The sequence below is a fragment of the Gallinula chloropus genome (assembly GCF_964237585.1).
Source record: "Gallinula chloropus genome assembly, chromosome: 2".
Taxonomy (NCBI): domain Eukaryota; kingdom Metazoa; phylum Chordata; class Aves; order Gruiformes; family Rallidae; genus Gallinula; species Gallinula chloropus.
In genome coordinates, this window is record NC_140086.1 from 123823080 (window position 1) to 123848583 (window position 25504).

General features: G+C 38.1%; 1 protein-coding gene across 1 annotated transcript in view; it reads left to right on the plus strand.

Annotated features, from left to right (window-relative positions):
- ZNF385D (zinc finger protein 385D) overlaps positions 1–25504 on the plus strand; it is a gene marked incomplete at both ends in the record, with an annotated part of 417992 nt that overhangs the window by 266273 nt on the left and 126215 nt on the right. The window contains one exon of the mRNA XM_084260182.1: positions 16027–16169. Within this exon, the coding sequence (XP_084116308.1) occupies positions 16027–16169 (143 nt within the window). The remainder of the gene's footprint in view (positions 1–16026; positions 16170–25504) is intronic.

Sequence of the window (25504 nt, forward strand, 5' to 3'; positions counted from 1 at the left end):
TTAGCTTCCCAGATATTGTAAGATTCTTTTGATTAGATTAATATACCGGATTTATTGAAATTCAAAGGTGGTAGGGTTTCAAGGAGGGTGACTTGCTCATCTCCGGTAATAAAAGCATATTGAGAAATCACTTGAAGTATTTGATATACAATTCAATTAAATAAATGTCTGTTGCCTAAATTGAGTGGATTAGTTTCCTATTATAATGTGAAGAAAGTAATAAAACTATTAGAAACATGTAAAACAATGTGATGCAAAGAAGTCAAATGATGATTATAACTTCACTCCAAATAGTCAAAGCAAAGCAATGAAAAGACTTAAAAGGATCAGAGCAAATGCTTCCCTACATAACATACTCCATAACATCTGGAATTATAATAGCTAGACTTAACATTATGAAGCTGCATGATTCTGATCCCTCTGATCTATGTGAATTATCAGAAAAGTCTGCAAAGGAATTTTTCTCCTCTTGTTACTGTGTTCTGTTGTATCATGGTTACAAGGCCTGGTAGCAATGCCGTCAAACAAACGCGTTTGCTTTAGTATCTCTCAAATAACTGGGTTTTTTTACATAGCAGAACCAAAGTTAGTTCTTCTACTTTGTTTTGTTTTTCTAGCAGAGAGAGGCTTAAAAATAAAGTAAAATATGTCAAATGAGACTTTCTTCTCTTATTTTTTTTCTCCTGTGGAGTGAGAGCTTTAGTGTGTTATGCCCAAGGTTTGGGGATTTTTGAGTGAATGAAAGATTGTCTTTGATTGGAATGAAATGAAAGGTTTAAGGTGACCTGCTTTTATACTAGGCCTGTTTCTACATATATTTAGAGTTAATGAAGAGATGCTGAATTATAGACCATGAATAGCTGCAAAGGCAAAATAAGTGAATGTCTAACCTGAGTTTGTGATGCATACAAACGGAAATTTTAATAGCAATGTAGGGCCATAAGTAAATATTCTGAGGAGGATGATTGCATGAGCAAGAAGCATGAGCTTCTTAAAAAGTGATTTAAGTTTTTTATATCTCTCTCCTATGTTTAGTTTCTGGGACAGGGATTATAACATTTTAAGATGCCTTGATAGAGGACCAGAACATAGCTAGGCTGACTGAAGAGCACACCAGGAAAGATATTATTACTTGAGCACTTATCATATTCCTTTTTCTTCAGAGAACGTTTCAGGCTGTTCCTGACCTAAGAAAAATGCAGATGAATAGTATTTGTCCCTTCCACCATGCCTTTGCCATCCCTAGCCAGCAGTGAAATCTGCACATTGGTATGCAGACCATTCCTTGCCACATTTTATAGCACCACCCTTCCTTTTTTTCCCTCTCTTTTTTTTCTTTCATTTTTTTCTTTTTTCCATTTTTTTCTTTCTCTTTTTTTCTTTGCTTTTTGCACAGATAAAAAATTCTGAATACAGCAAATAATAACATGTGGATCTATCATGGAAAAAATTTATGTCACACGATAGTAAAATGCTCTTCAGGAACATCTAGATAGGATACATTCAAGCTAAAAAATCATAACAGATTTCATAAAACTTTAAGAATAATGAACATATTATTGAGTTAGGGTTGTGGTTTTTTGCCAATTACTGAAAACTCTTACAGTACATGTGTAAATATAACCGGATTGTAATCAATAGAATTACTCACCAACAAACACAATTTATATTAGCCAGGGGCAGGGATTCCCATTCATTAAAAATCTGTGGAGGACATGCCTTTATTGCCATGGATGCAGCCTGGAGCACCCAACATGTCCTGGATTAGATAAATTGGGCCTGACGTGCCTGTGTTTCTGGAAAATAGGACAAAAATTTCTTTTGTCCTTTGTGTCTTGCCTGCAAAGCCAGTGGTGCTTTCCCATACCTATAGAGAATGACAGGAGATAATTTTCTTTGCTTGAAAAACTTTTTTAAAAAAATTATAGGCATGTTTTATATAATTATATAAAAACAGACCTGCCAACATTTTCACAAGTATCAAGAAAAGGACAGTCAACCTACAAACTGCCACGTATTCCAGCTCTCAAAACATTTGCCTAAATCAGCTGCATCAGGTGTAAGCTTGCCAAAATTGAAGTTTCCATAGCCTTTCTTTATAAATAGCCATTTTGTTAGAACTTCTCCACTGAAAAAGAATGTGTTTGCTTTCCCAGAAAGACACTAGCCTTGCGGTCAAGGGATTTTTGTGGACTGCTGAAAACCCAAGCTAAATACCTTCGTGAAATGAATACATTCACACAAATCCAAACCGCTCCAAAAAGAGATTATTGTGCAAGTGTCCCCAGTTAGTGAACAGACCAACTACTAGGACATTTCCCTTAGGCACTGGGGACTTACAGAGTAGGCTTCAATATGGTCGTTTGATTAAAACTCGTACCTTGATTTCTTTCATTTTTTGAAACTTTTATAAGGATTTGCTTCCATAATAAGTAGGTGTGAGAGTGTATCTTACGTATAGATCTGCAGACAAGGCAAATTCCCATGGAACTTTGCAACACAAAAAAAGTTAAATTTGACTGTTTTCTCTCCTTCTCCTATTGACAAGCAATGGTATCTTGAAGCAAAGCATCACAGAACATCTGGAGTTGGAAGGGACCTCAAAAGATCATCTAGTCCAACCCCCTGCCAGAGCAGGATAACCTAGACTAAATAGCACAGGAACATATCCAGGTGGTTTTTGAATGTCTCCAGAGAAGGAGACTCGACAGCCAGAATGCCATAGAATAGTTATGATTAATTATCCATAACTTGTGATTGCTGGGGAGATGGGATTAAACATGATTTCAAACTGGTCCGATGTGACAGAGAACAGAGAGACAGCTTTGTAAAAGTGACTTTGGAATGATCTAATTTGTTGTATTTTTCTTTGCTTCAGAAGGGTTGTGGTTGAGGTCTGTTAGTAAAAATGAAGGTGGCCTGCTTGTGCAGTGGAGCATTTACATGTTCGGAGTTAGTCAAACTGTTATTGCAAGCCCTCGTGCCTTTGGAATTTGTACTTTTTGTTTGTTGTTGTTTGGGGGTTTTTTGAGTCTCAAAGCATTACTCAGCTGTGAATTTTCATGGAGTTTGACCAAGAACCAGATTTGCTCTGAGCTCTGATGCTTGAGTCTACCACTATAGACACTGGGAGGAGCTAATTGTGCAAAAAACCAGTTTTGCATGACCACCTTTCATTAGCATCTTCAACTGTCTGCTCTATACTCATTTCTAGGGGGTTGGATTCAACTCTGACTCCACAGCATTAGTACATATGGGCTGATATTCTAACAGAACACCATATAAAATTTGTTCATGTCATCTGTGTCATAGGTAGGGAAACCAAAGTTTTCTTCACTAGTTCTAATAAAACTTTCTTAGGTCTCTTTATCTGCTGTGTTGAATCATAGTGTGGTTTTTTTGCTTACACTTTTTCAATATAGAGACTTACTGGTTTATGGAGTAGCCATTTTCTTCATTGTAACCGTCTATGAAAGCTCAGTCCCACAGTTTTGGAAGGAAATAAAAACATTTATTCATCAGGATATACTGTGAATTAAAACCTAGAAACTGTTTTCCAGCATATTATATAGCACATACTTATGTCTGTCTAAAAAGAAAAAAATAATCATTTGAATTGCATAAGAGCAGTGTGTGATTACAATAACTATTTTTTGGCAATGATGTTAGTGTTTTCTAGATGCAGTACAGTTACACAACTGTTACTTTTTAAGTATGTTATAGCATGTCCTATTTAAACTTTATTAAAACTAAATCTGTGTCTGGATATAGAATTTCCATAAAACATCTGTTTAATTGATTCTGGCCAAGGTTCAAATTTCTTCCATTGATTTCCTACATCCCATTCTTTTATTTTCATTCTTGTTCTGCTTGCTGCCTTCCTTCTTCCTCCCTTGGCTTCCCTTTCTTTTCTCTCCACTTTTCCCCCTCCCAAATTTGATGCAAAGTTCTTGCCCTTACCATCATCACCTTGAAGGCTTTATGCTTTATCAGCACCTGCTCTCCTTTCATGCTTAACCCCTTGCTGAACTCCGAATTTTCTATTGCTATCCAGAGCCTGCTAATTATTTGCATCCCCAGTCTTTGTCAGACAAATGAAGAAGCATGGATGTGTTCATCACAGGAAAGCGAAGGTTCTAAGAAAGTTGGTGATCTGCAACTTTTTGGTGAATTAAATGGCTCATCTGTTCGTGCTGGAAGGCAGCTGTTTCTGTAGTGTGCATGCTTTTGTTTTATATGTGTGCCCAACTTGCTGTATTGCAGTCGCTGTGGTTAACCTTTAGTTTTGGGCAACAAATGAGCATCTGATTTCAGATCTCTGTTAGTGTGATTTAAGCTGACCTCAACTGCTTAATGATGAAGGGAATGACTCTGGTCTAAGCTTGAAGTAGTCAGGTGTTTACTAAACATGAGATAGGCAAATGTTTCTCTCCACCAAGTGCAGCTGCCCTTTTTATATTTCTCTTTTTTTCCTCTCTCTTTTTTTTTAGGGTTTTGTTTTGTTTTATTTGTTTTGGGTTTTGTTGCTGTTGTTTTGTTTTTTCTTTTTTAATTTCCAGCTGATGAAAACCCAGAGATTAGTCATTTCTGGTCACACTGCATGTGTGTTTTAAGGTGGCATAAATCTCTGTTCTGGTAAGGCTCAAACTTAATAGTTAACTAAACATTTTATCCCTCTCCTCCTGTCTCTGTGGGGACTGCCAAAAACTGTCTGTTTTTATTTTGCTTCTCGATACAAAGCATGAGTTGCCTGCTAGAACAACTTCAATTTTTCATCAGTTGCTTTTTTTCCAGAAAGTCTTGGTCACAGATAAAGCATCAGGCTCTTGGTTTTTATAATGATTTTTTGGGGTTTTTTTGCACAAACATCTCTGTCTCCCGAGGGCTGAACTGGTTTAGTTTCATTAAAGTGTATTAGAAGTTTTATGAAAAGTAATGGATTGGGGTTTAGAGACATGATCTAATAGTTTTTTTCTGGCTTTACATCCTGAGAAAGGATACTATGCAAGATATTCATGTGTTCTGGTTTGATTTACTCTTCTTTAAGTACTTCAGGGTAGAAAATCAGATTCAGAGTGCGAAATCAGGTATTTCATTGGTGGGAAAAGTTCTTGAGTCAAATAATTGGAAGTATCTTCAATTTAGGAATGCATTCAGGAAAAATAATGATATGATGTATGATTTATCATAACGAGTACATTTCAAGCCACCATGAACTAAACAGTGATTTATTTCCAGGAGCCTGTCCTTTAAAATTCAATTCTGTCTAATGTGTTTGTGGATCCTCTAATTATCACAGGACAGTAGGGTTTGGAAGGGACCTCTGGAGATGATCTAGTTCAATTCCCCTGCTAAAGCAGGACCACCTTGAGCAGATTCTGTTTGCTAACCTTGTGCTTTTGGTTCCACTATATTTTCTCCCCATTAATGTTCAGTAAGGAATGTTACCATTAACTCTTAGGTCTACCTGTGAAAGCCCATAAACCTAATAATTTAAACATATATGTGAACTGCTTTTTTGTGAAAAAAACAGTAGTAGTTTCTGATATATCAAGTAAACATTTATGCATTTATGCATGGGAAAGAAAAATAACAAAAATCTGTTTTATTTAAATAAGTGTGTATTTTGTTACGCACATATACAGGCAGTCCTGTGCATGCAAAAACGGTGAGGTTAATTTATCTTGCTCCAGTCTGTGCAACACTGGCATAAATTCACAGAGATACTGTCATGTCTCTTGCTGTGTGATACCAGTAAGCATAACAGCCAAGTGGATCTACAAAACCATAGACTTTTCCTAAGTCTTTTCTCTGTGAACCTCTCTCCTTCCTTTCCTTCCTCTCTCTCTGTGAAGCTAGCTTTGACCTGGGCAGACTTTGCTCTTTTATCTTGAAGTCATCCATCCTTCTCCTAACTCAGTCATTTCCCAAGTCAGTCTACCTCTTGTTGAGTAAAACAGCAGAGGTTTGACAGCTAGCAGAAGAGCAAAGTATTGCTCTGGAAACACGAAATAACTGTTGGCTTTAAGTTCCACTTACTCTTGCACTATGCAGTTAAAAATGTGTAAAAACCATTTCCAGTGAATTATTAATAAAACTTGGTGAAGTTGAGCTTTCCCACTGCTAAATGGAAGAGGCATTGCTGCACAGCACTATCCCCATAGAGTTTGCTAGTGGAGTGTGTCCATTTTGTGGTATTAGTTATATATTTGTCTCAATTGAATGCTTGTTTCATTTAAAGCAAAGACATAAGAAGTTAATCATTATTTCTTTCCCAAGCATGCCTTTGAAAAATGGTGCTTTTAAAATTGCTAATATATTCATCATAAAAATGACAAATTCTCTGAAAATCTGTTTGCAATACAGTTGTCTTCTGATTAATAACCCTTGGAAATCTGTGCTCATTATACCATAAACATGACCTTTATAAAAACATCAGACAAGTCCAACTGCAGAATATGCTGGGTCAAAGACTTTTTTAAATGTCAAAAAAGTGTAAAGCTTTAAAAGCAATGTTATTTTTATGATACTTGGCTAATGCTTATGTTTTAGCTCTTTTTTTTTAATTTGAGTGTTTGGGGGGGGGGGGGGGGGTTGTTTGGTTTGGTTTTTTTGAGTCTTTGTAGTTAGGATCTATTAAGAGACTGTGGCCGCAGGGGAGTATACTTTGGGATAAGTCTTAATGCCCTTCAGCAGTGCTCCCTCTCGCTCAGTACTTAGATCCATTTGGCTTGTAACAAAATTTTTGCTGGGCCTGTAGCTGGTTACATCTGGTAAGGTCTATTAGCTCTCCAGTGGAGGCTACTAACCTCATATTCTGACCTGCTGGTTAGGAGACATCCATGATGTGCTGGTCAACGATGGTACAGTCAGTTCTACACTGCCAGAAAATGTCTTTATTTGCTGAAAGCTGTAGGGAAACACTTAAAATGAAATTTGGGGGGAATGTGTATTTGTAAGACTGTGCCCTTTCCCTAACTTCATCAGATTGCTGCACTCCTCTGAAAACACCCACACTTGCCATGAACCTTGAGATGCACCTCAGCTTAAGTCTGAATGTAAATCTTTCTGCTGCAGGCTGGAAATAATACTGTGAGTAGCTGCTTTGTGTGGTAATAGGTAGCCAAGATGAAGATCTTATGGTCATGAGAATATAGGGAAAGCTGGTTTTCCTTTGATATGCAGGCAAACTTTTCTGTCCTGACACTGCTACTAGGTCTAGTAGTCTCTCTATATATATTTCTATCTCACTCTGGGCAGGGCAGGCTTTCCACTTCCTTGGATTCACTTTCTTACTAAAGAAAGCAGAAAGTTAAAACATAAGCAACAGGGGAAGGAACTGTAGAATAGAGCTGGGAATACACAGTTTGCCAAAAGTAAAGAGAATTGTTAGTGCAGATGTGGACTCATTGGTGCACTCATCTTCCCTCTAGCTCAGAGGGAAGAACTGGTTTTGACATTGCCTTTGCTATCATGAGATCACTCACATGTGAGTGAAAGCGTATTCAGTTCACTACTAGTCTAAAACCAGGGAAGGATGCTGCTGTGGTCAGAGCACTGAATATAAGGACCTAGGGCTCAGTTCCTTGACCAGCCACAGATTCCTGTGTGAGCTGTGAGCAGGTGATTTATGTGCTCTGTCCTAGGTTCCTACTAGCTGCAAAGCAGGGATAATCCCTTGCCAGTGTAGAAATGTTCTCAGAATTAATACCAGAATCGCATGGAGAAAAACAAAGCTCTTGGGTATTTAACATTTGGTTTTGTTTTTGAAGGGTAATGGAAATTAAAGCTCCTCCATTCTCAAGAGGGAGGAGAGATGCATTTCATGGGCATTTTACTTGTTTGTCTTCTCCAAAGCCATGATGCTGAAGTCTCAGGATTTCTGATTCTCTGGTAGCTAACATAGCTGGTACTGGGTTATGAGCAGCTGGTAATAAGCAGGGTGGCCAAGTTGGACAATTTCCTCTTGTTTCCTTGGGCTTAAAATGACCAGAACTTTACAGGAAGTGGAACATTCATTTTGGATCATTTAATTTTCAGTGATCCATCAGCTTCCAATAGGGGAAAAAACCCAACCAAACAAACCCAAATTTGTCTGACCAACTGGAATAAAACCTCAAAGGATTCCAAAGAGCTCAATTAGGTGGGTCATGTTGCTAAAATAAAAAACTTAGTTGTTGCCCTTGAGCAATTCATAATCCATAGAAGATGTTGCCCATAGTGAGTTAGTGGAATTCATTGCTAGACAGTGTTAAGTACAGAAGTTCAGATCAGGTTTTTTCAGGATTTTATTTAATTTTATGAAAAAATATATATTAAAGAAAGATTAAAATAGGTTTTTTTAAAAAGGGAAAAAAATGCTCCCTGTGGGCTGTAGCATATTCTAGATATAGGGGTAAAGGTGTGATACTTTGTGGGGCTTGTGGAGAGTCTGATATTAACGTCCTTGTGCCTGAGACGGGTAAGGTCTGCGCAGTGTTGTGCACTCTGGTCCTGCTCAAAGAGACTAGACGTTTTTGTGTGTAAACTGTGTCCACCTGTCTCTCAATGCAGATGGACTATGGCAGAGGAATGTGAGAGAAGAACGTAGCAAAAAGGGATCAGGAACCTGAGCAAGTTTACCAAAAGTAAGGACAATACTGAAAAATGATAATGGATATCAGACTATTAGTGCAAATTTGTTTCTCCATTTTCCTAGTCTAGCATCAAAATAGTGGTTTCACAGGATTCAGGACAATGAAAAGAGAAATCTACTTTAGGTGTTCACAAGGGTACATTTTTCAATCAAAACTGTTGTACCAGGATAAATGATTTTATGTTTTTTCAAATGCCAGTAAAGGTGAAAGAAAAAACTTTTAAAAACCAGTGTGATGCATAGCTGCAGGCTTCTAAAACTAATAACAATAATAAAAAGAGTTCTTTTTCTAAACTAGCTCACTTTGCAGGCATCACAGAATAAATATTGTCTCTAGGCAAAATAATGCTTTTAATAGCAGCAAGTGACCAGAGGTGATTCAAACTTTCTAGGTGGATCCTGTATGTGCTGAAAAATCCACTCTATAAATAAATAGTGGGTACTGAGTTTTGCCGAAGTGGAAGAGTTAAGGCAGGAAAAGAGGAAAAATATTTGAAAACAGTTTTTAGTAATTAGTAGTTTTGAATTGTTTGGTTTTGGATGTTTGAAATTTGCCAAAATTTAAACAATAAAAATGCTGAAGTATCCCAGTACAAACTATAGAACTTCATTTGGGGTAAAAAGAAATATTTTGGCTGACACAATGATTTCATTTCTCTCCCCTCCCCCCCAATTGTCTTTATTTTTCGGTTTGGCCAGTGAACTAAAAAATCAATTACTCCCAGATCTCCACAGCTGAGACAGTGTTGCATTCATCCTCTTCAAAGTGACTAGCCACTGTTAACATCACTAACAGCAAAACCTATGAAAGGAAAGCTTGTATTGCCACACAGTGTACTTGATCCTCAAGCTGTCTCAGGAGAGTCAGCAGGATCCAGGCTGATGTGGTTGGAGCCCCACTTTGAGGGTTCTTCTTTTCTAGTGTGTGTCACACATTTAATCCAGTTGGGTGTTTTCCTTTCTTTTCTGAAACTAAAAAGGGATAATATGAAACAATATTGTGTTTGAATTTTTAATTTTTTTTTGCATTATTGTATAATGGAAACGTTTTCCAAAAAAAGTCTGTGAACAATGTGAGATTCAAAAGCACTTTAAGATCCTCATTTTCCCTTCTAAAAAAGAAGCAAAGCATTTGGACATGCATGCAAAACAGCACCACACACAAAATAAACCCCAAAACCATACAAGGAACTGAGCTCTAACACTATAAATAGTTGGAAAATGTATTTTCTGAGCAATAAATTCTCAACAGGCATCACATTATTTACTCACACATAACCTCCTTTGAGTTCACATGGAGGAAATTAAACATTTAAAATTATAAAGCACATCTCTCTTTGCACATAAAAGGTATAGGTTGCATGTTAGTGAACTTTTTGTATACTGAGTTCATATTTGAGTCACTTGAGTAGTATAATAACAACAATAAGAGTTTTGGTGTTTAGGTGAAGTCTGCTTTGTGGTGTGAGGTTAGATCATTGGTACTACTTATTATGGAACCAAATTTACTGTTAAAGTAGCAATCCAAGAGTTTTTAAGAAAAGTATCTGGTGCAAAAATGAAAGCACTCATAGAAGGGAGTATGCTAGTGACTATAGGTCATGACAAATTACATTAAGCTAATTCCTAAAACCCAGATCTGTAATTCATGTTATGTTGCCTCTGTTTTATCCCAGAGAAGATTATTCTTTTGTCTTTGAATGCCTTTAAATTTCCCATTTTATCAGATTCTCTGAAGACCTAAATATGATATCTAATATTTTTAGGTAAAGAATGCTCATTATTCATTGTGGCTAGTCTACTGTTCTTAATTGCTTATGTCTTTGTCTTGTCGAAGAAAATACTTTCAAATACAACTTTTCTTTGAACCATTGGCAAACTAAATTCATAATGTATTAAAAGTTCTAGCTGATAGAGTTTTCTAAATGTTTCTTATTGTTTGTAAGATAGAGCACAAGCTCCCCACGTATCCTTTCACTTCTGTATTTTAACATATCCTGAATTAGTTTCCATAAATATTTTCTAGGGGAAAAAAAAATTCGGTTTTTGGCTCAGGCTCTCTAGGATATGTTGTAGTGCTTACTGGGTGGGAACTGTCGGATACACCTCTACATCCCTGTGTAGATCCAGGCCTGGAGATTGGTGGCCCTGCCTGTGGCAGGGGGGGTTGGAACTCTATGATCCTTGGGGTCCTTTCCAACCCAGACCATTCTATGATTCTATGATATTGGGATACAATGTGAAAAATGTTAACAATACTTTTTGAAGTTACCATCTGAAATGTTCTCTGAGTTTCTACCAATGCAGAATGTGTGTATTGTTTTGACCTCAAATAAAGCACCATGGAATTTTGGAAGTAGTATGGGATAAGGTGGAAAATTTGGGAATATCTGTATCTTAGAGAAACGGAATTATGATGCTGAAAACAACCTCAGACTCCTGGATGGAAGGGAAATTAAACATTAGTTTAGGCTGTGCAGTCTCTAATGTATTGAAAATGGCTGTATGTGTGGCCAGAAGGAAACAATTGCAAAATAACAAAGGAATGAAAATAGAATTCTTCAGAGATTTGCTTTTTCACTCAGTGTTTATGGTCGTAATAGTTAGTGATGGAAGAATGTCAAGAGATTTATATTAATGGGGTATTAGTTTAAAGTTCCTGCCCAGTTTACATACCTCCAAGTTCCAAATGCACTGCAATAAAAACCTATTTCATCTGTGTGTGCAAAATTTGGGCTGGGTATTTCGTTAGGAGAATGCTATGTGATAACAGATCTGGTGGTAATTTTTCTGGAAACTAAACCTGCAGTTGAAAGGATTGGGAACGAGAGTGTGCGTGAGGAAAGGCCACACGGGAAGATGTAGCATATCTTGTTCTATAGCCAAGTCACAAAATATAGCAATATGCAGTTGCCAAATTGTTAGGGAACCTGAGAGACAAGGATCTTGACCTCCTCTAGAAACTTTAACAAAACTTGTTATTTATTATTTTGTATATACACACCACACCCCCCACCCCGCTCTTTCAAGTATGTTTTGTCTAAGACTATTGTCCTTTGTTTCCTTCGTGCATAGTCAGTTGTTGTTTATACTTTTTACCTAGCATTAATTTGAAGGGTATTTCAGGTGAAATGGTCACAAAAATTTGCATGGGAGACTTTCTTATCAGAAAATGCTGTTTTATTGAAAGCAAAAATTTCCCCCCAAAGATAACTTCTCTAAAGAACTGCGACAAAAATGTCTTTAACAAAAAGATTAAAAAATTAGCATTTCTAAAGAAATCCGGTTTCTTCATTTTGGCCTGACTTCTCATTTTAAAATCAATCTCCAATTCCATAGTGAAACTGTCTCTGCAGTCAGAACTGATAGAAGAAAATCCAGTATTTATTCACATTTGAACTCAAAACAAGTAAAATGTGACAGATCCTTCAGGAACCAACAGTTTGAGACTGAACCTGCAGGAATCATCTCTTCATCTGAATGTTTCTGTTGTCTTCCCTTGGTTCCAGGTACAGACAAGAAGTGTGTTGTGGACGTGAAGTCCACATCACCAGTGGTTTCTGAAGGAGAACCACTTGCATAGGCTATGCCACAGCGAACATGAACCTCATGTTGTGCACATGGCTCTGCACCGTGTAGGTGGTTTATGCTCAGAGCATAATGCTGTATTAGCTGCCTGGCTGTGTTTAAAAGTATCATAAAACAAATATCCTAGTGTTAGGGACAAATGTCTAGTTACAAATGGTGACACGAAAGTGCATCCATGTGTAAAAGTGCACAGTTTGATTGAGACTGGGGGAGTTCTCAAAAACTGTCTCTGTGAGGTATAGGAAAGGGGGGAAGATTTGGGGCAAGTTTGGGGTTTTTTTCAAACTTGTTTGCTCATGCTTGCCTTGGATGCATTGCCAGTGCCTCTGGCTAAGAGATTATCTTGCTCATGTTTTAAATTGCCTGAAAATTGAAGAAACAAATTATTACTTCAATCTTGGTTAAAATGTTCAGCTAATTAAGCTTCTAAGCTGTATGATTATTGTGCTTCCTACAAAGAAAATGAATGTAAAATCATTGACATGAGTTTTCCAAATATCTGGAACATTCATCTCCCGTTTAGGATCTGAAAGTACTGAAATGACTCTTGCACTTTACAAAGACATTAGACTATAACATCACTAACTTGTAACACTAGAGTTAGTAAATATGTTAGCATCCTCCTATCTCATAAAATGCAATTTTAGACCTGCACTACCCTATGTTTTGGGGGAACCATTATGTCTCTTAAATCAGGCCATGCATGCATCTAGATTGAAATTGAGCCTTTGTTGTGTGTTGATCATCAGTGTTGCATCCGCACAGGGAAAGTTACAGAGATCTTTCTAGAAAGGATTATCATTCAGAACAGCAAAACAGACTTAAGCAATCTTTGTGGTTCTTTGTCTTGACCCAGTGTTCAGTAATACTGGATAACTAAGAAGTACCTACCTCTTGCTCTAGTCATTTTCTAATTGTGCTGTGGTCACACGTAGCACCAGTGATTTACGAAGTAAATTCTGCTGTATGAGTTTTAGGGCACTCCTCTCTTTCCTTTCAGTTTGGCTTTCTCAGTTCTCATGTTTTCCTTCTGTCATAATTTCTGCCCTTGATGTTACGTTCTTCACAATCCCTTCACAGGCCCTTTGAGAACTCTTCCCAGTGGGCTTCTACCCTTCTCATCTGCCTGATAATGAATTAGATGGGAGTAGTTAACCTTGACATTCCCAAGTGGAAGTAGTTAAACTTGACATTCCCCAGTGTTGTCCAAAGGTTTTTCAGTTCAGCTGAGTCACAGAAATTGCTGCTATTGCTTCAGGTTTTGTTCCTGATTGTAGGGTACAACTCTCTGCATGCTAAATGGAAAGAGAAACTAATTTTTTGCACCCGCAAATATTAGAGATTTTTTTTTTCAGTTAAAAGCTCAAATTTCATGGTACCTGTCACGTTCTCCATCATTAAGGGACATGTCTGACACTGTTGCAAAAACGCAGAGACGCTGGTCTCCTGAACACATTCATTTTCTGTGCCACTGTCGGCAGGACTGTAGTAGATTTCAAACTCTGTTCCAGAGGCTCTGAGTCCCAGCCAAGGTCCTACAGAGCTGGCTGAGTTTTTCCTTTTAAAGCATGTTCTCATCCCCAGATGACTTTGTGCAGCACTGGCTGGCAGCAGCAGGTGGGTGAGTGCCTAGTCATGCCACAGGGAAGGATCAGTGAAAGGACTGTTTCATCCTTTGTGGCATGGGATAGTGATGGTGTTGCTCTAGGTAATCCAAACCTGTGAGGCTGTTCTCCGTAGCGCTGAGATAATGCCCTCGAAGAGCTGGGTCCCCCGGCATAGGCAACATTTGTCAATCCAGTTTCCATTGGCATCTGTGCGTTGGAGGATGTTAAATTGGCTTCAGTTTCTTTGGTACTGTAAGGCAAATGCTCACCTTGGTGTTTCTGTGTGATTCTGTTGCACTCTCAGGTGCAACCTGGAGATTTCGTAGTAAGGTTTTTATCGGTAGGAGTAACTTCTTCCTGCTGTGATCCATAAAAGCATTGTGTGAGGGGAAAAAAAAGTCTTTATGTACCTTTCCCATTCAGAGGAGTAAGATTTGCCTCTTTAACACTACCTTATCCTCATTTTGACACATTAAATTTATTTTTACACTTGTTTTATAATAATTCCATGGAAATATAGCAATTGTGAAACCAATGGCAAGCATTAACAATTTGACGATTCTATGCTGGAAAGCAGAGCTACTTGCCCTCTGCTTTGCCCTCTGCTTTTCTGTTGCTGACATCTTTAGCTGCTGCATTCAAAAAGTGATTTGGTACACTCTGACGTTGAGGTAACTGTAGAAATTGCTCCCAAAATGGCAGTTACTTAAGGGCAAAAACTAGTGTGAGACTGGAGTGAAACCTAATTCAATACTTTTGGTTTACTACTGGGCAATCTTTTCCTTTTAGTGATGCTTAGTGAAATGCTTCACAGAGGAGCTGAAAGTTGGCAAAAAATACTGTCTTAAAAAATTTGTCTCCAGCTGATTTTATACCTGGAAGCAGAACTGTAGATGGTCTGCTACAACTGGTTAATGAAATCCTGTGCAGTTAGTCCTCAATTAGGTTTACATCAAATTGCAAACCTTGCTAGTAGATCTGCTGGCCAAATATGGAGAGATTCCATATATCATTCTGACTACTTTATATGTGGGCTCTTAAAGAATGTATGCAGCTTGTCTAATGAAGTGTCTGTATGTACGAGAGGGGAAAAAAAAGAAACAGATTTCGTACCTCTCCCTCTGTTGGTCTGTCTGTCTGTGTCTCTGTTCAACGAGTGGGGTAAAACTTCCCCTATTTTATTTTTTTTAATGTTTCTTGGACTCCTACCAGCAAGTTTTTACAGTCTGTTGCCTGCCTCTCAGATTAGAAGAACTCTGGCATATTTTAACAGTTTCCTAGGATCCAAATAGTCTTTAATTAACAGGGAATTGATGTTTTGGAGTGCAACCAAAACATGGGAGAAATTGGAAGCAGAGAATGGGCTTAGATCCTTCCAGCTTTTAGCTGGCAATGGCAAGGGGCAAACAAATAAGTAAAATAGGATCCGCTGGAAACAGGTAGCAACTTATTGGTATGCAAGGGGATTTCTTCATTTGCATTATGTTCCCACAGAACTGGTGGCTGGTACTGTTAGCTGGGAGGAGCTTTCTGCTGTACAGAGCCTGCATCAGCTCCACCCCCGATAGAGGGGAAAGTATTTGTCGGTGCCTTTCCATAAACTGAGTCCTGGGGTTGGCTGAAATGATTCTTAATTTAGATTTGTATTGACCAGCTTTTGAGGCAACAAGGTATGTTGTGTTTTGCGAGTTTTAGGCTGACCATGAAGCTGTAAGATCCATAAGTGAGCACAGAATTAAAAAAAAAGAATCGAAAGTCTGCTAAGGATGTGATTTTTGCTGAACTGAAGAGCTAGTTGTTGTTCTTTGGAGCTGTTTGTCTTCGGAGGTTTGAGCAGTAGGGCTGGGATGAAATACTGAAATTACAGCAGAATGAAACTAGGTGAATTTCTAGAGGGAAGTCAGGCATATGCTGAACTATTGTTTCTGATACTCTAGGGAGATAAATGGTTTATTAGCTAATTTTAAATAATGATAGAGTGATACTTGAAGCAGTTACTTGCAAAGAATTATAACCAAGAGTCACTGAGTCACCTGTGCGCTCTCTCAGTAATGCAGTGACTCGTGGACAAACAAAAATGTGTTTATTTAATCCAACATTGGCTTTTTTTTGCTGGGTTTGGAGTTCGGGTTTTTTTTGTGTTGGCTTCCCAGCCCCCAACCACAATACTTGCCTTCTGCCTCTTTCTACACCTAGGTGGTACATGCCAGAGCCCTGCTCTTCCAGCCCTAGTGCGTCCTCCTGCTCCACCTTTGCAGCCGTCGCTGGATATTAAACCATTTCTTCCGTTTCCACTGGATACTGCCGCAGCAGTCAATCTCTTCCCCAACTTCAATGCAGTAAGTACCCTCCTGACAGTTGCTGTCCACTTCGGTGAGCCAGAGTTTCTGAGGAAGACTCGAGAGGGCACAAAGGAGAATTTTATTTACTCAATTAAGCTTGGAATATTCTGTCTCTTACTAAGGGCCAAATAGTTCTTTCAGACACACCGGTAGGCCGTAAATTAAAGCTTAGCTGAGTGTTAGCCAGAAGTAATGTAGGAGGAAAAAATGATATGATCCCAAATGTCACGCAATAAAGTTGCAGGCCATATTCAGTCCCAGGGCTTGTGAGTTTCCCACTGATTTAAGATGTGCAGAGTTTCACTAGCCTACGGTTCCCTGCAACTCTCGGGGTTGTAGTCTGTCTCCAATAGGCTTCCTGAGAAACACCTCAAAATTGCAAATTGGAGTGGATACAAAAGATAAAACTCTGAGGCAATTAAAATAAGAATGAGATCAGCATTAGCTGATATATAAGCTATTCATTGGCAAAAAACCCAGTGTATTTTTTTCAGGTTAGGGTATTTTATTTCTCATGCCTTAGGCTAAAACAGGTTAGATCTCTGCTTATTTTTTTTTTAACTGAATTTTAACTGTGACTATGGAGATCTTATTCTTTCTTAGATATTTTCATTATATTACTGACATATATCATGAATGTTTCAATTTTACAGTTTCTGGATGAGATATTTAATGCTTTAAAAGTATAAAAAGTCTAAATTGGTTTTATGTTAATTTTGACTTTATAGAATTATGCCCCTATTTAATTTGAATGTACACTATGGAGTTCTTTTCCTTATTTACATATACTAGATAGAGAAAAAAAAATTAAGAACGTGCATGCTTACCTACTTTGAGAGACACATAGAGGGGTGGAAATTACCATGCCAAAACAATTCTAATTAACATGCAAAAATCTTAATTACAATAATTAAGAGTAGTAAAAGAACATGCCCATTCTAGAAGCAATTTGTAGTAATCAATAGCAAATTTCCATAATTAAATGCTCATTTATTTACCTTTTATGCATGTTCATTTTGCTTTAAAGTAATTAGAATGAACTATTCGTCAAAAATATTTATTTATGGAGTCTTAAATTCAAGCAATTCACCACATTAATAGGGATCAGAGAAGCTATAAGCTGCAAGTCTTAAAATGCTGAGAAATGATATGCCAAAGAATTATTATTACAAAGAAACTTTTTCAAATTTTAAAATTTATATACATAAGCAGTAAAGTTATTTAAAGTCCTGGTTTTAACCAAGTTACTGATAACTTGTAATGAAATGAATAAAGCACTAGACTTGTTTAGTACGCTTTAGGGTTTTTTCTTGCCAGTTTTGGTTTGTGATCGTTGTTTGTATTCAATACAACAGGCCAGCTTTGTCTAGCTCTGCATAATTCAAATGCAATTTTAAAGAGGACTTTTAATAAATAATTGGTAATCTCGTGTTGTTCCATAAATCTGCAGTTTCTTTTTTTCTTGAAGAAAAAGTCTCAAAGACTGATTTCATACGGTAATTATCTTGAAGGAGAGGTGGGGGAAGACGTGCTTATTTTAATTTGAAAACAAGAAAGTAAAAAGACTCCAGTGAAAAACCTATTACTCCCAAACATCATCTGAGTTTTGTACATTGTTTGATATAAGCACTGTAGTTGGACTTCAGTCTCCTCTTCAGTTTTCCGGGGAACTGAGGCTAAGTTTCAAGAGTAAGATTAGCAGCCCTTTTTAACCGCACTGCAAAGTATGTTCCCGTGCAGAGTACTGCTTCCTGTGATGCGTGGCTGTCTGCCAAGTCTACCTTTGCTGAATATGCCAGTCCCAAGTGTGAGGATGCTGTCATCTGAGCTGCTGTCACCTGACATGCTGCTCATCATCTTTGCTTGGCAACATGACCTTTGCCTTTTCATCATGTGTGCTGACATGCAGCATCATCATCAGTGTTCCCATTTTCATTCTGAACAGTACATTATTGAACGTTGCTATGTTTAGCTCATGTGCCAGAGCTGGTTAATGGTATCCTCCAAGCATGTAGGCTAGCTGTGAAGTTTTGCATATTAACAGAAATTCTTTCCAACCTGACGAATCTTGTGGGGATACATCAGCTGCTGCTGCATGTTATCAGCTTAGGGAGAAGGTAACCCACAAGTAGCTTTAGGCTTTAAACACGATGTCTGACAAGAGCTTTAAATATGTGAATGTGGGACAGAAGACAAAATGTTTAACAAAAATTTATCTTCGTAAATATACACGCTCATGAATGATTTTAGCTGTTGATAATGCTTTATATTCATTGACACTCCTATGCAGTGTCAATGGAGAAGCCTTAGCTAAGGTCAAGCAGGTGGTGGATGAAAGACTCAGAACTCTGAACACCTGAACTGGACAGTCTCTCTTGTGTTGTCAAGAAATTCACTTCACCCCTGATTGAGATTTCAAGGTCATAGACTATGTCTTAGGAAATGGATTTCTAAACACCTCTTGACCCTCATACAATGTCACAGGAACTAATGAGTTTGGCAGTATGTTCAAGTTACTTCCAAAACACTAGAAGGAAGTCAAGAGTTTTGGCCATTTACTTTTCAACATCCTTTACTTGAGAAGACTCTGATCAAGGAGACACTTGGGTAAAAATTCAATCACATTTCAGAGAAGTGATCTCTGGCTATAGCAAGCCTAACTCAACTTGGAAGTTTGCATAGGCATCAGAGCTAATCAGCCTAAATTTATTTGCAAAATTTAGTGGAGAAAAATGAGCAATTTCTCCAATTTTTTAAACAGAGAAAAATGCACAAAGGTAGCAAAGCAGGCTCCCTATATGTCTCTATTTTGGTATGAAGTGAAGTGAACCTTGAAACTTCCCATTCATCTTTGCTGACTGTAATGAAGTACTGTCTCAGCTGCATCTACATTTGGTTAGATGAATCCCATGTTATAGGACAGGTCATAAGCTCTTCACAGCTGAGATATTAAATTCCACTCAAAAATTAGATGACAGAAGTGCTGACATTGTATTGTATGTTTACAGAGGAATGCTTCCATTTATCAAGCAGTTATGCTTCTAATTTTGCCTAAAGATACTCTTAAGAGAATTTGAGGATTCAGATGAACTAGGTAGAAATGTTAGGAGAGGTAAAAGCAAAACTAGTTTACTGATGGAGAATCTTAAGAATTCACAAAACCAAACACTGATCTGAGTAACATAGATAATAATAATAGTAAGATGTGTTTTTTAGCGTTCTTTCACTCTCAGTCTATTGCAAACATAAGCCTGCTTTCTTTGTTACTGATGATTTTGGTCTAAAGCTAGGTGAGTTATTGTTGGCCACCTCTGAGGAAAATGTTTGGCATTGATTTCTATGAAGGCAAAACTTGCATCAGTGCAGAAACCAGAAGAGATAACATGGGGAGGTGCAAGCCTTTATCAGTAATGACTGGATTAATAACACCGAGGAGACGAAAAAGTAAAAAGTGAGTAACCTGAGAAATGCAAGGAAGATAATATGAACCTTTGAACCATTCCATTTTGGGAGGAACATTTTCTATATATAAGAGAAACCATAAAGCAAACATACCAATTAACAATCTGGTTAGCTGAACATTTGTAGGTGCTGAGCTCTTAATTGTGTAGCAAATGGGTACCCTCAAGTTGTACGTAAAAAGAAATTTTAACAACACAGCTGTTTGAACTGAAAACAGCCCACTGATGCAGACCCTGAAGAATCACAAGTTCATTGCAAGTTTATCTGATATAAAGAGATGAATCAAGTGGATAGGATTGAAATGGCTAAATTTTGTGAATGAAAAAACTTATTACTATAAGCAATACTCATGTAGTTTTTTGAAATACGATTTGAAGATTTTCAGAGAAATAGAAAAATAATTAAACTGTCCATTCTAGAAAATTTTTGAGATAATTTAGCAAACATTTGGTATACTTCTGCATTTTCATCTGCAGAGTGAGACAATTTAAGTCTGCATGCTTCTACAAACTAGTTCTTACAGACACAAATCTTTAGCAGTTTTATTGAGTATGTGTTGGTCCATGAGAACACGTGAAAGTGCATGTGTGGTGTTTCTGTTTGTGAGCCAATGGTTGTTTTCAGATAAATTCACACAGAATCAAAGTCTAGAAGTTGTTTAACTTTAGGAAAATATTGATAGGAGTCCCTAACTAAGACAAAAATGCTTTGTTTTTGATATCAGTATCAGCCTTAAGTGACACTCCCACATAAAAAAAAACCAAACCAAAAACCTCAGTCTCCAAAGTCCATCATCCTCAAAGCACAGATGCATCAGAAAGCAGGTTTTGCTTATTTCTGAAGCTCTCAGAATTATGTATTTCAGCCGCTTGAGAGACAGATTTTAAAGTTTACACAGCCGGGACATTTGTCATTACTAGGTGGAAAAATCAGACAGTGCGTTGCACTTGTTTTTATTCTTTGAAGAATATGCTAACCATTTTCCTGCAAAATTTCTAAAAAATATTGTTTCCCTCTTTGTAGCCTATAGTATGAGTATAATCTGTGGTGGAAAAGGTAAGCAATGCAGAAGATGTAAGTAAATGCTTGTAAGCAGAAATAAGGATGTTGCTGGAAAACATCCATCCTAACTCCAAACTAAAGCCTAATCTCCCCTTTTTGCCAGTGGAAAGTTTTCCAAAGAAGCACCCTTTGGAAAGAAACATGATTAGTGTTGACTAAAGAGCTGTGACTTGGAAGAGCGGCCGCGCTGTCAGATCTGTATTAAATGTAGATGGAAAATGAACTATTATTCCAGAGACCTATCTTTCTTGCAATCCATCTCTAATAATAATTGTTCATCCCCCTTGATTTCCCCTGTTTGCTTGTTCTATGCCAGTAGCCCTAGGTGCAGTAATTTCTGGCTTCATGTTCACCTTCCCCTGGTACAGGTTTGCTGTGTGGGAAAGAAGGAGGAGGTAACAGGGGCTGTTGCCCATGGATTATGAGTCCAGCAGCACCTTGGGTGAGGGTGCCAGTCTACCTTGCCCCTTTGCACAGGCAAATCAGCCTTTGCAACACCCTACAAGCTTCCATGAAGCAAAAAGGCTGCTCTTTATATTTTTAGAGGCAAGACTTGTGTTTTTAGGTATCAGTAGCGGGCAATTACAGCTGGCCTGTTTCTTTGGAGCTGCTTTCCTCCCTGCACTGGTCTCACTGTGGGGCTCTGCCTGGCCGGCTGATAACCACCGAGCTAGCTCATACAGAGCGTAACGTCGTGGGTGTTTGGGAAATGAAGTCTTGTCCTTTTGTGGCCAGGCAACTGGTAGAAATGGGCAATGTAGAAAATCTGCTTGCTGATGAGTATTTCTGGGAAGGGTTATGCCAGGAAATGTGGAGAAAAACCTGTCACAAAGCTGCCAGAAGGCATTTTAAAAATCTTTTCCTTAGGCTCTTGTCCTGGGTAGTTTTTTTATCCAGAAGAGAGATATGTGCTGCAGAAATGATGTGCCAATTTTCTGGATGTTATGAATAAGATGTACCTTTTGATAGTGAAGAGTGGAGGAGGAATCTGAAATGCATGTTAGTTTTTCTAATCATTAGCAGCCTGAAATTTACAAAATAAACCCTGGAATTTTTTGTATGTCTGCATAATGGTTTTGTTTTATGTTTTCTGACTTAATTGAGCAGAGGAGCATAACGAGACTATTTTTCCTCATCATATAAAATCCTTTAAGGTTCAGTAGTGATGACATGCTGTCAAAATGCTTTGTTTCCAGAAGAGGATAGTCAGGGGACAACACAGTGGCCTCAGTTTCATGTGAATCAAAATGGAATGCTGCTTATAGAGAAGAACTTGGCAGGAAAAATATAGTCCATGCTGATTTTTAATGTTATTTCCATGAGAAGGACCTTTATCAGGTGGAGAACTGTTCTGCACTAAATTGTTAATTTGTCAGACAAACAGAGGGGATTATTGCTTCTGGGGATATTCCTTGCATGGCTGCTCATTTACAGGTGTCTAGAAACAGGGGGTTTGGCTTGGTCTTTTCCTTTCCATAGTACTGCAATTGAGCAGTAAGATGGCTATACTCTTCTTTATGGTCTATATCTCTACTGCTGTTTAGCTGAATATTTTTCAAAATAGGGAAGAATACAAAAATAATGTTTTGGCTCAGGAATTCTTTACTATAATAACATTTTCATCACTGGTCAGGATATTAATTAAGAAGTCTGCAGGGGAAGAAGATGGATTAGGGAATGAGCAAACACACACACACACAAAGTCCTGGCAATTCAGATGTTTTTATTTGGTGCTTGCAAAACAGGAATAAATCAACATCAGTATGAAATATTCAATTATTTGAATTGGCCAGATTTATTTGCTGTACATTTAAATCCTTAATCTACACCCTGGGCTCTGTTTGAAATAACAGTAAAGCTCTGATTCTCTCATGCAGAGGAAATGTTCAGAGCTCAGGACACATGGTGAAATTAAGCTCTTTTGTCTTTTTCCAGTTTTGAGTAAGCTTAGGGTGGATCCAGATCTCCAGGAATATTCTGTCCGCCTGTTCTTATGTATGGTCTATGCTTTATGTGACAGGCATGGAACAGAGCCTCGTGTTCTGACTTTGTATAAATTAGTGTTTCTGCAACCCTTAGGTAAGCTCCTCGTGGTTACTTGTGATTGCGTGGCTGTTATTTTCCCTTGCTCTGCAAAGCAACTGGGGAGTGGTGTCTCAGCTCCATAGCAGCTGTCTCCAGAATGATTGCTATTATTTTTTTTGGATATGATGCATTGTTAAGGAGCATCCTACTAAATCCATCTTTAATCCCTTTGCAACTTCCTCTAAAAGCATTTGGCCTCTGCTTGCAACTCGTAGCTGGGACTCCTTCAAACTACAATCTGAGCATCAACAAAAGATGTCTTTCTTACTACCTTACATGTTAGCAGAATTTCTAGCCCTCTTTTTGGAATCGCCTGAATTGGGCCCATGTGAATTGAAATTGATGAATTGATATGTGAAATTACCTATTGCAATTTTTTTAATTCCTTTTGTTGGGCCCATGTGAACCTCATGAAGTTCAACAAGGCTAAGTGCAAGGTCCTGTACCTATATCAGGGCAATTGCCAGTATTGGTACAGACTGGGTGATGAATTGATTGAGAGCAGCACTGAGGAGGACTCCAGGTACTGGTGGATGAAAAACAGGACATGAGCTAGTAATGTGTGCTTGCAGGCCCGAAAGCCAACCATATCCTGGGCTGCATCAAAAGCAGTATGGCCAGCAGATCGAGGGAGGTGATTCGCACCATCTACTCTGCTCTCATGAGACCCCACCTGCACTACTGCATGTGTTTCTGAGGTCCTCAATAAAAGAAAAATGTGGAGCTGTTAGAGCAGGTCCAGAGGAGGGCCATAAAAAAGATCAGAGGACTGTAACACCTCCTCTGTGAAGAAATACTGAGAGCAGCCTAGAGAAGAGAAGGTTCTGGGAGTACCTTGTTGTGGCCTTTCAGTACTTAAAGGGCCCTATGACAAAAATGAAGAGAGGTTTTTTACAAGGGCCTGTAGTGACAGGGCAGTGCTTTTAAACTGAAAGAAGGTAGGTTTAGATTGGAACAAAAAATATGTCTTTAATTATGGTGTTAGTGAGACACTGGAATAGGTTGTCCAGGGAAGTTGTGGATGCCCCATTATTGAAAGCATTCAAGCTTGGAACATCCTAATCTGGTGAAAGATGTCCCTGCCCATAGCAGGGGTGTTGGATGATATTTAAAGATCCCTTCCAATCCAAGCCATTCCCTGATTCCTTACAATTTATTTGAATAGTTTTAGGCTTATGTTCCATTTAGGGAATTAGCAGTCTCCTGTGCTTGTGATGGGCAGCTGTCACCTCCTGCCATGCAAAATAAAGCAGTCTTGAGAGCTTAGAAGAGTTTGCTCATGGGTACAAATGGGTATATATAATAAAACAAAAAAAAAAAGAAAATCCATTAACAAGTTTTATTTTTATTTAAATTAAATTTGTATCAAGGATGCTCCAACCTTTTGTGATTGCTTTCTGTAGAAATTCAGGTTTCTAGGTTGGACGTTCTCCCGGGGAAGCAAATGTTAAGATTATCTTAAAATAGCCTAAGTGTGTGTCATTTCACCTTGCTGAACATTATACCTATCCTTGAATTCATCTCTGTAACTGTAACGTGGATGCAAATGACCAACCATACCTGTTTCCTCGCTGCTGTCCAGTTTTTTGAGTGCAATGTGTGCCTTTGGTAAATCCAAAAGGCCTATTTCCTGTATGTGTTTAATAGCATCTCCTGTGTTTGGCCTTCTCCATCTCTGTTGGCATTCAGCTCTGTGGCCTCATTCAAGGTCCTTGTGGATGTCTCAATGCTGGTGGTCATTTGGCAGTTGCTGCCTGCAGACTGTTTTTCCTTTGTCAGTGCAGGCAAGATGATGGTCTTTGCTCATGCACTTCACCATCTGTTTGATAGCTCACAGTTACTTCAGGAATCTTCTGGCCATATATCACTCTCTGGTCACTCAGCACCTAGTGCCTGAAGAACAGATGTTTGTGCTCTTTGTTCAGCTATGTGAGAATAAGTAGACTTCAGGCTAGTCTCTAGCAGTTCTCATGTCCATACCTAACCGAAAAGGTCTGAGGCAGAAGCACCCTGTTTGTACAAGCTTGTGACTACTCAATTAGCAAACTGTCCATACAGTTGGTTAAGGTGCATAAACTTGAAGGTCTTTTCATGAGCAGTGCTGTTGGCTGGAAATGATGTCTGGAAAAAGGGCTCCACATAACTAGAAATTACGTACATCAAGCTTTGTTTTCTGTGTGGGGTTGGTTGGGTTTTTTTTAAAATATATTTACCTAAGTGTTTTCCTTTTAGTGTTAAAACAATTGATCAGATTTAATTATCTCACATGCTTGTTTGTTTAACTGATGAGTAGTAATAGTGGAAGAATAGACTTTCTGAGTTAGCTCATGTCGCCCTGCACGTTTCTAGAGGACTCTGCACAGTGGGCTGGCACATAGCTTGCTGTTGGAAAGTCATATTATCAAGGCAAAGGCAATAGCACATCCTTTACCCGGGACCGAGAGCCCCTCAGGCTTTTGCTTTGCACGCAAGTCATTCTTGTAAAGGAAATTAAATGAAGTGCTCTTCAGATTTGTCAAGTCTTGATGAGTGGAATTACTTAAAACTAAATTTTATAAAGCATTTTATAAAGCATTTTAAATAATGTTTTAATCAGTTGATGTTTACACCCTTTGTCTTAATAGCACTCAGATGAAAAAGATCGATGATTATTTTATTCTGTAAAGACTATAAAACTTTAATGGGTTGCATAATAAGTATAACTCATAAAATCTACAGTTTAA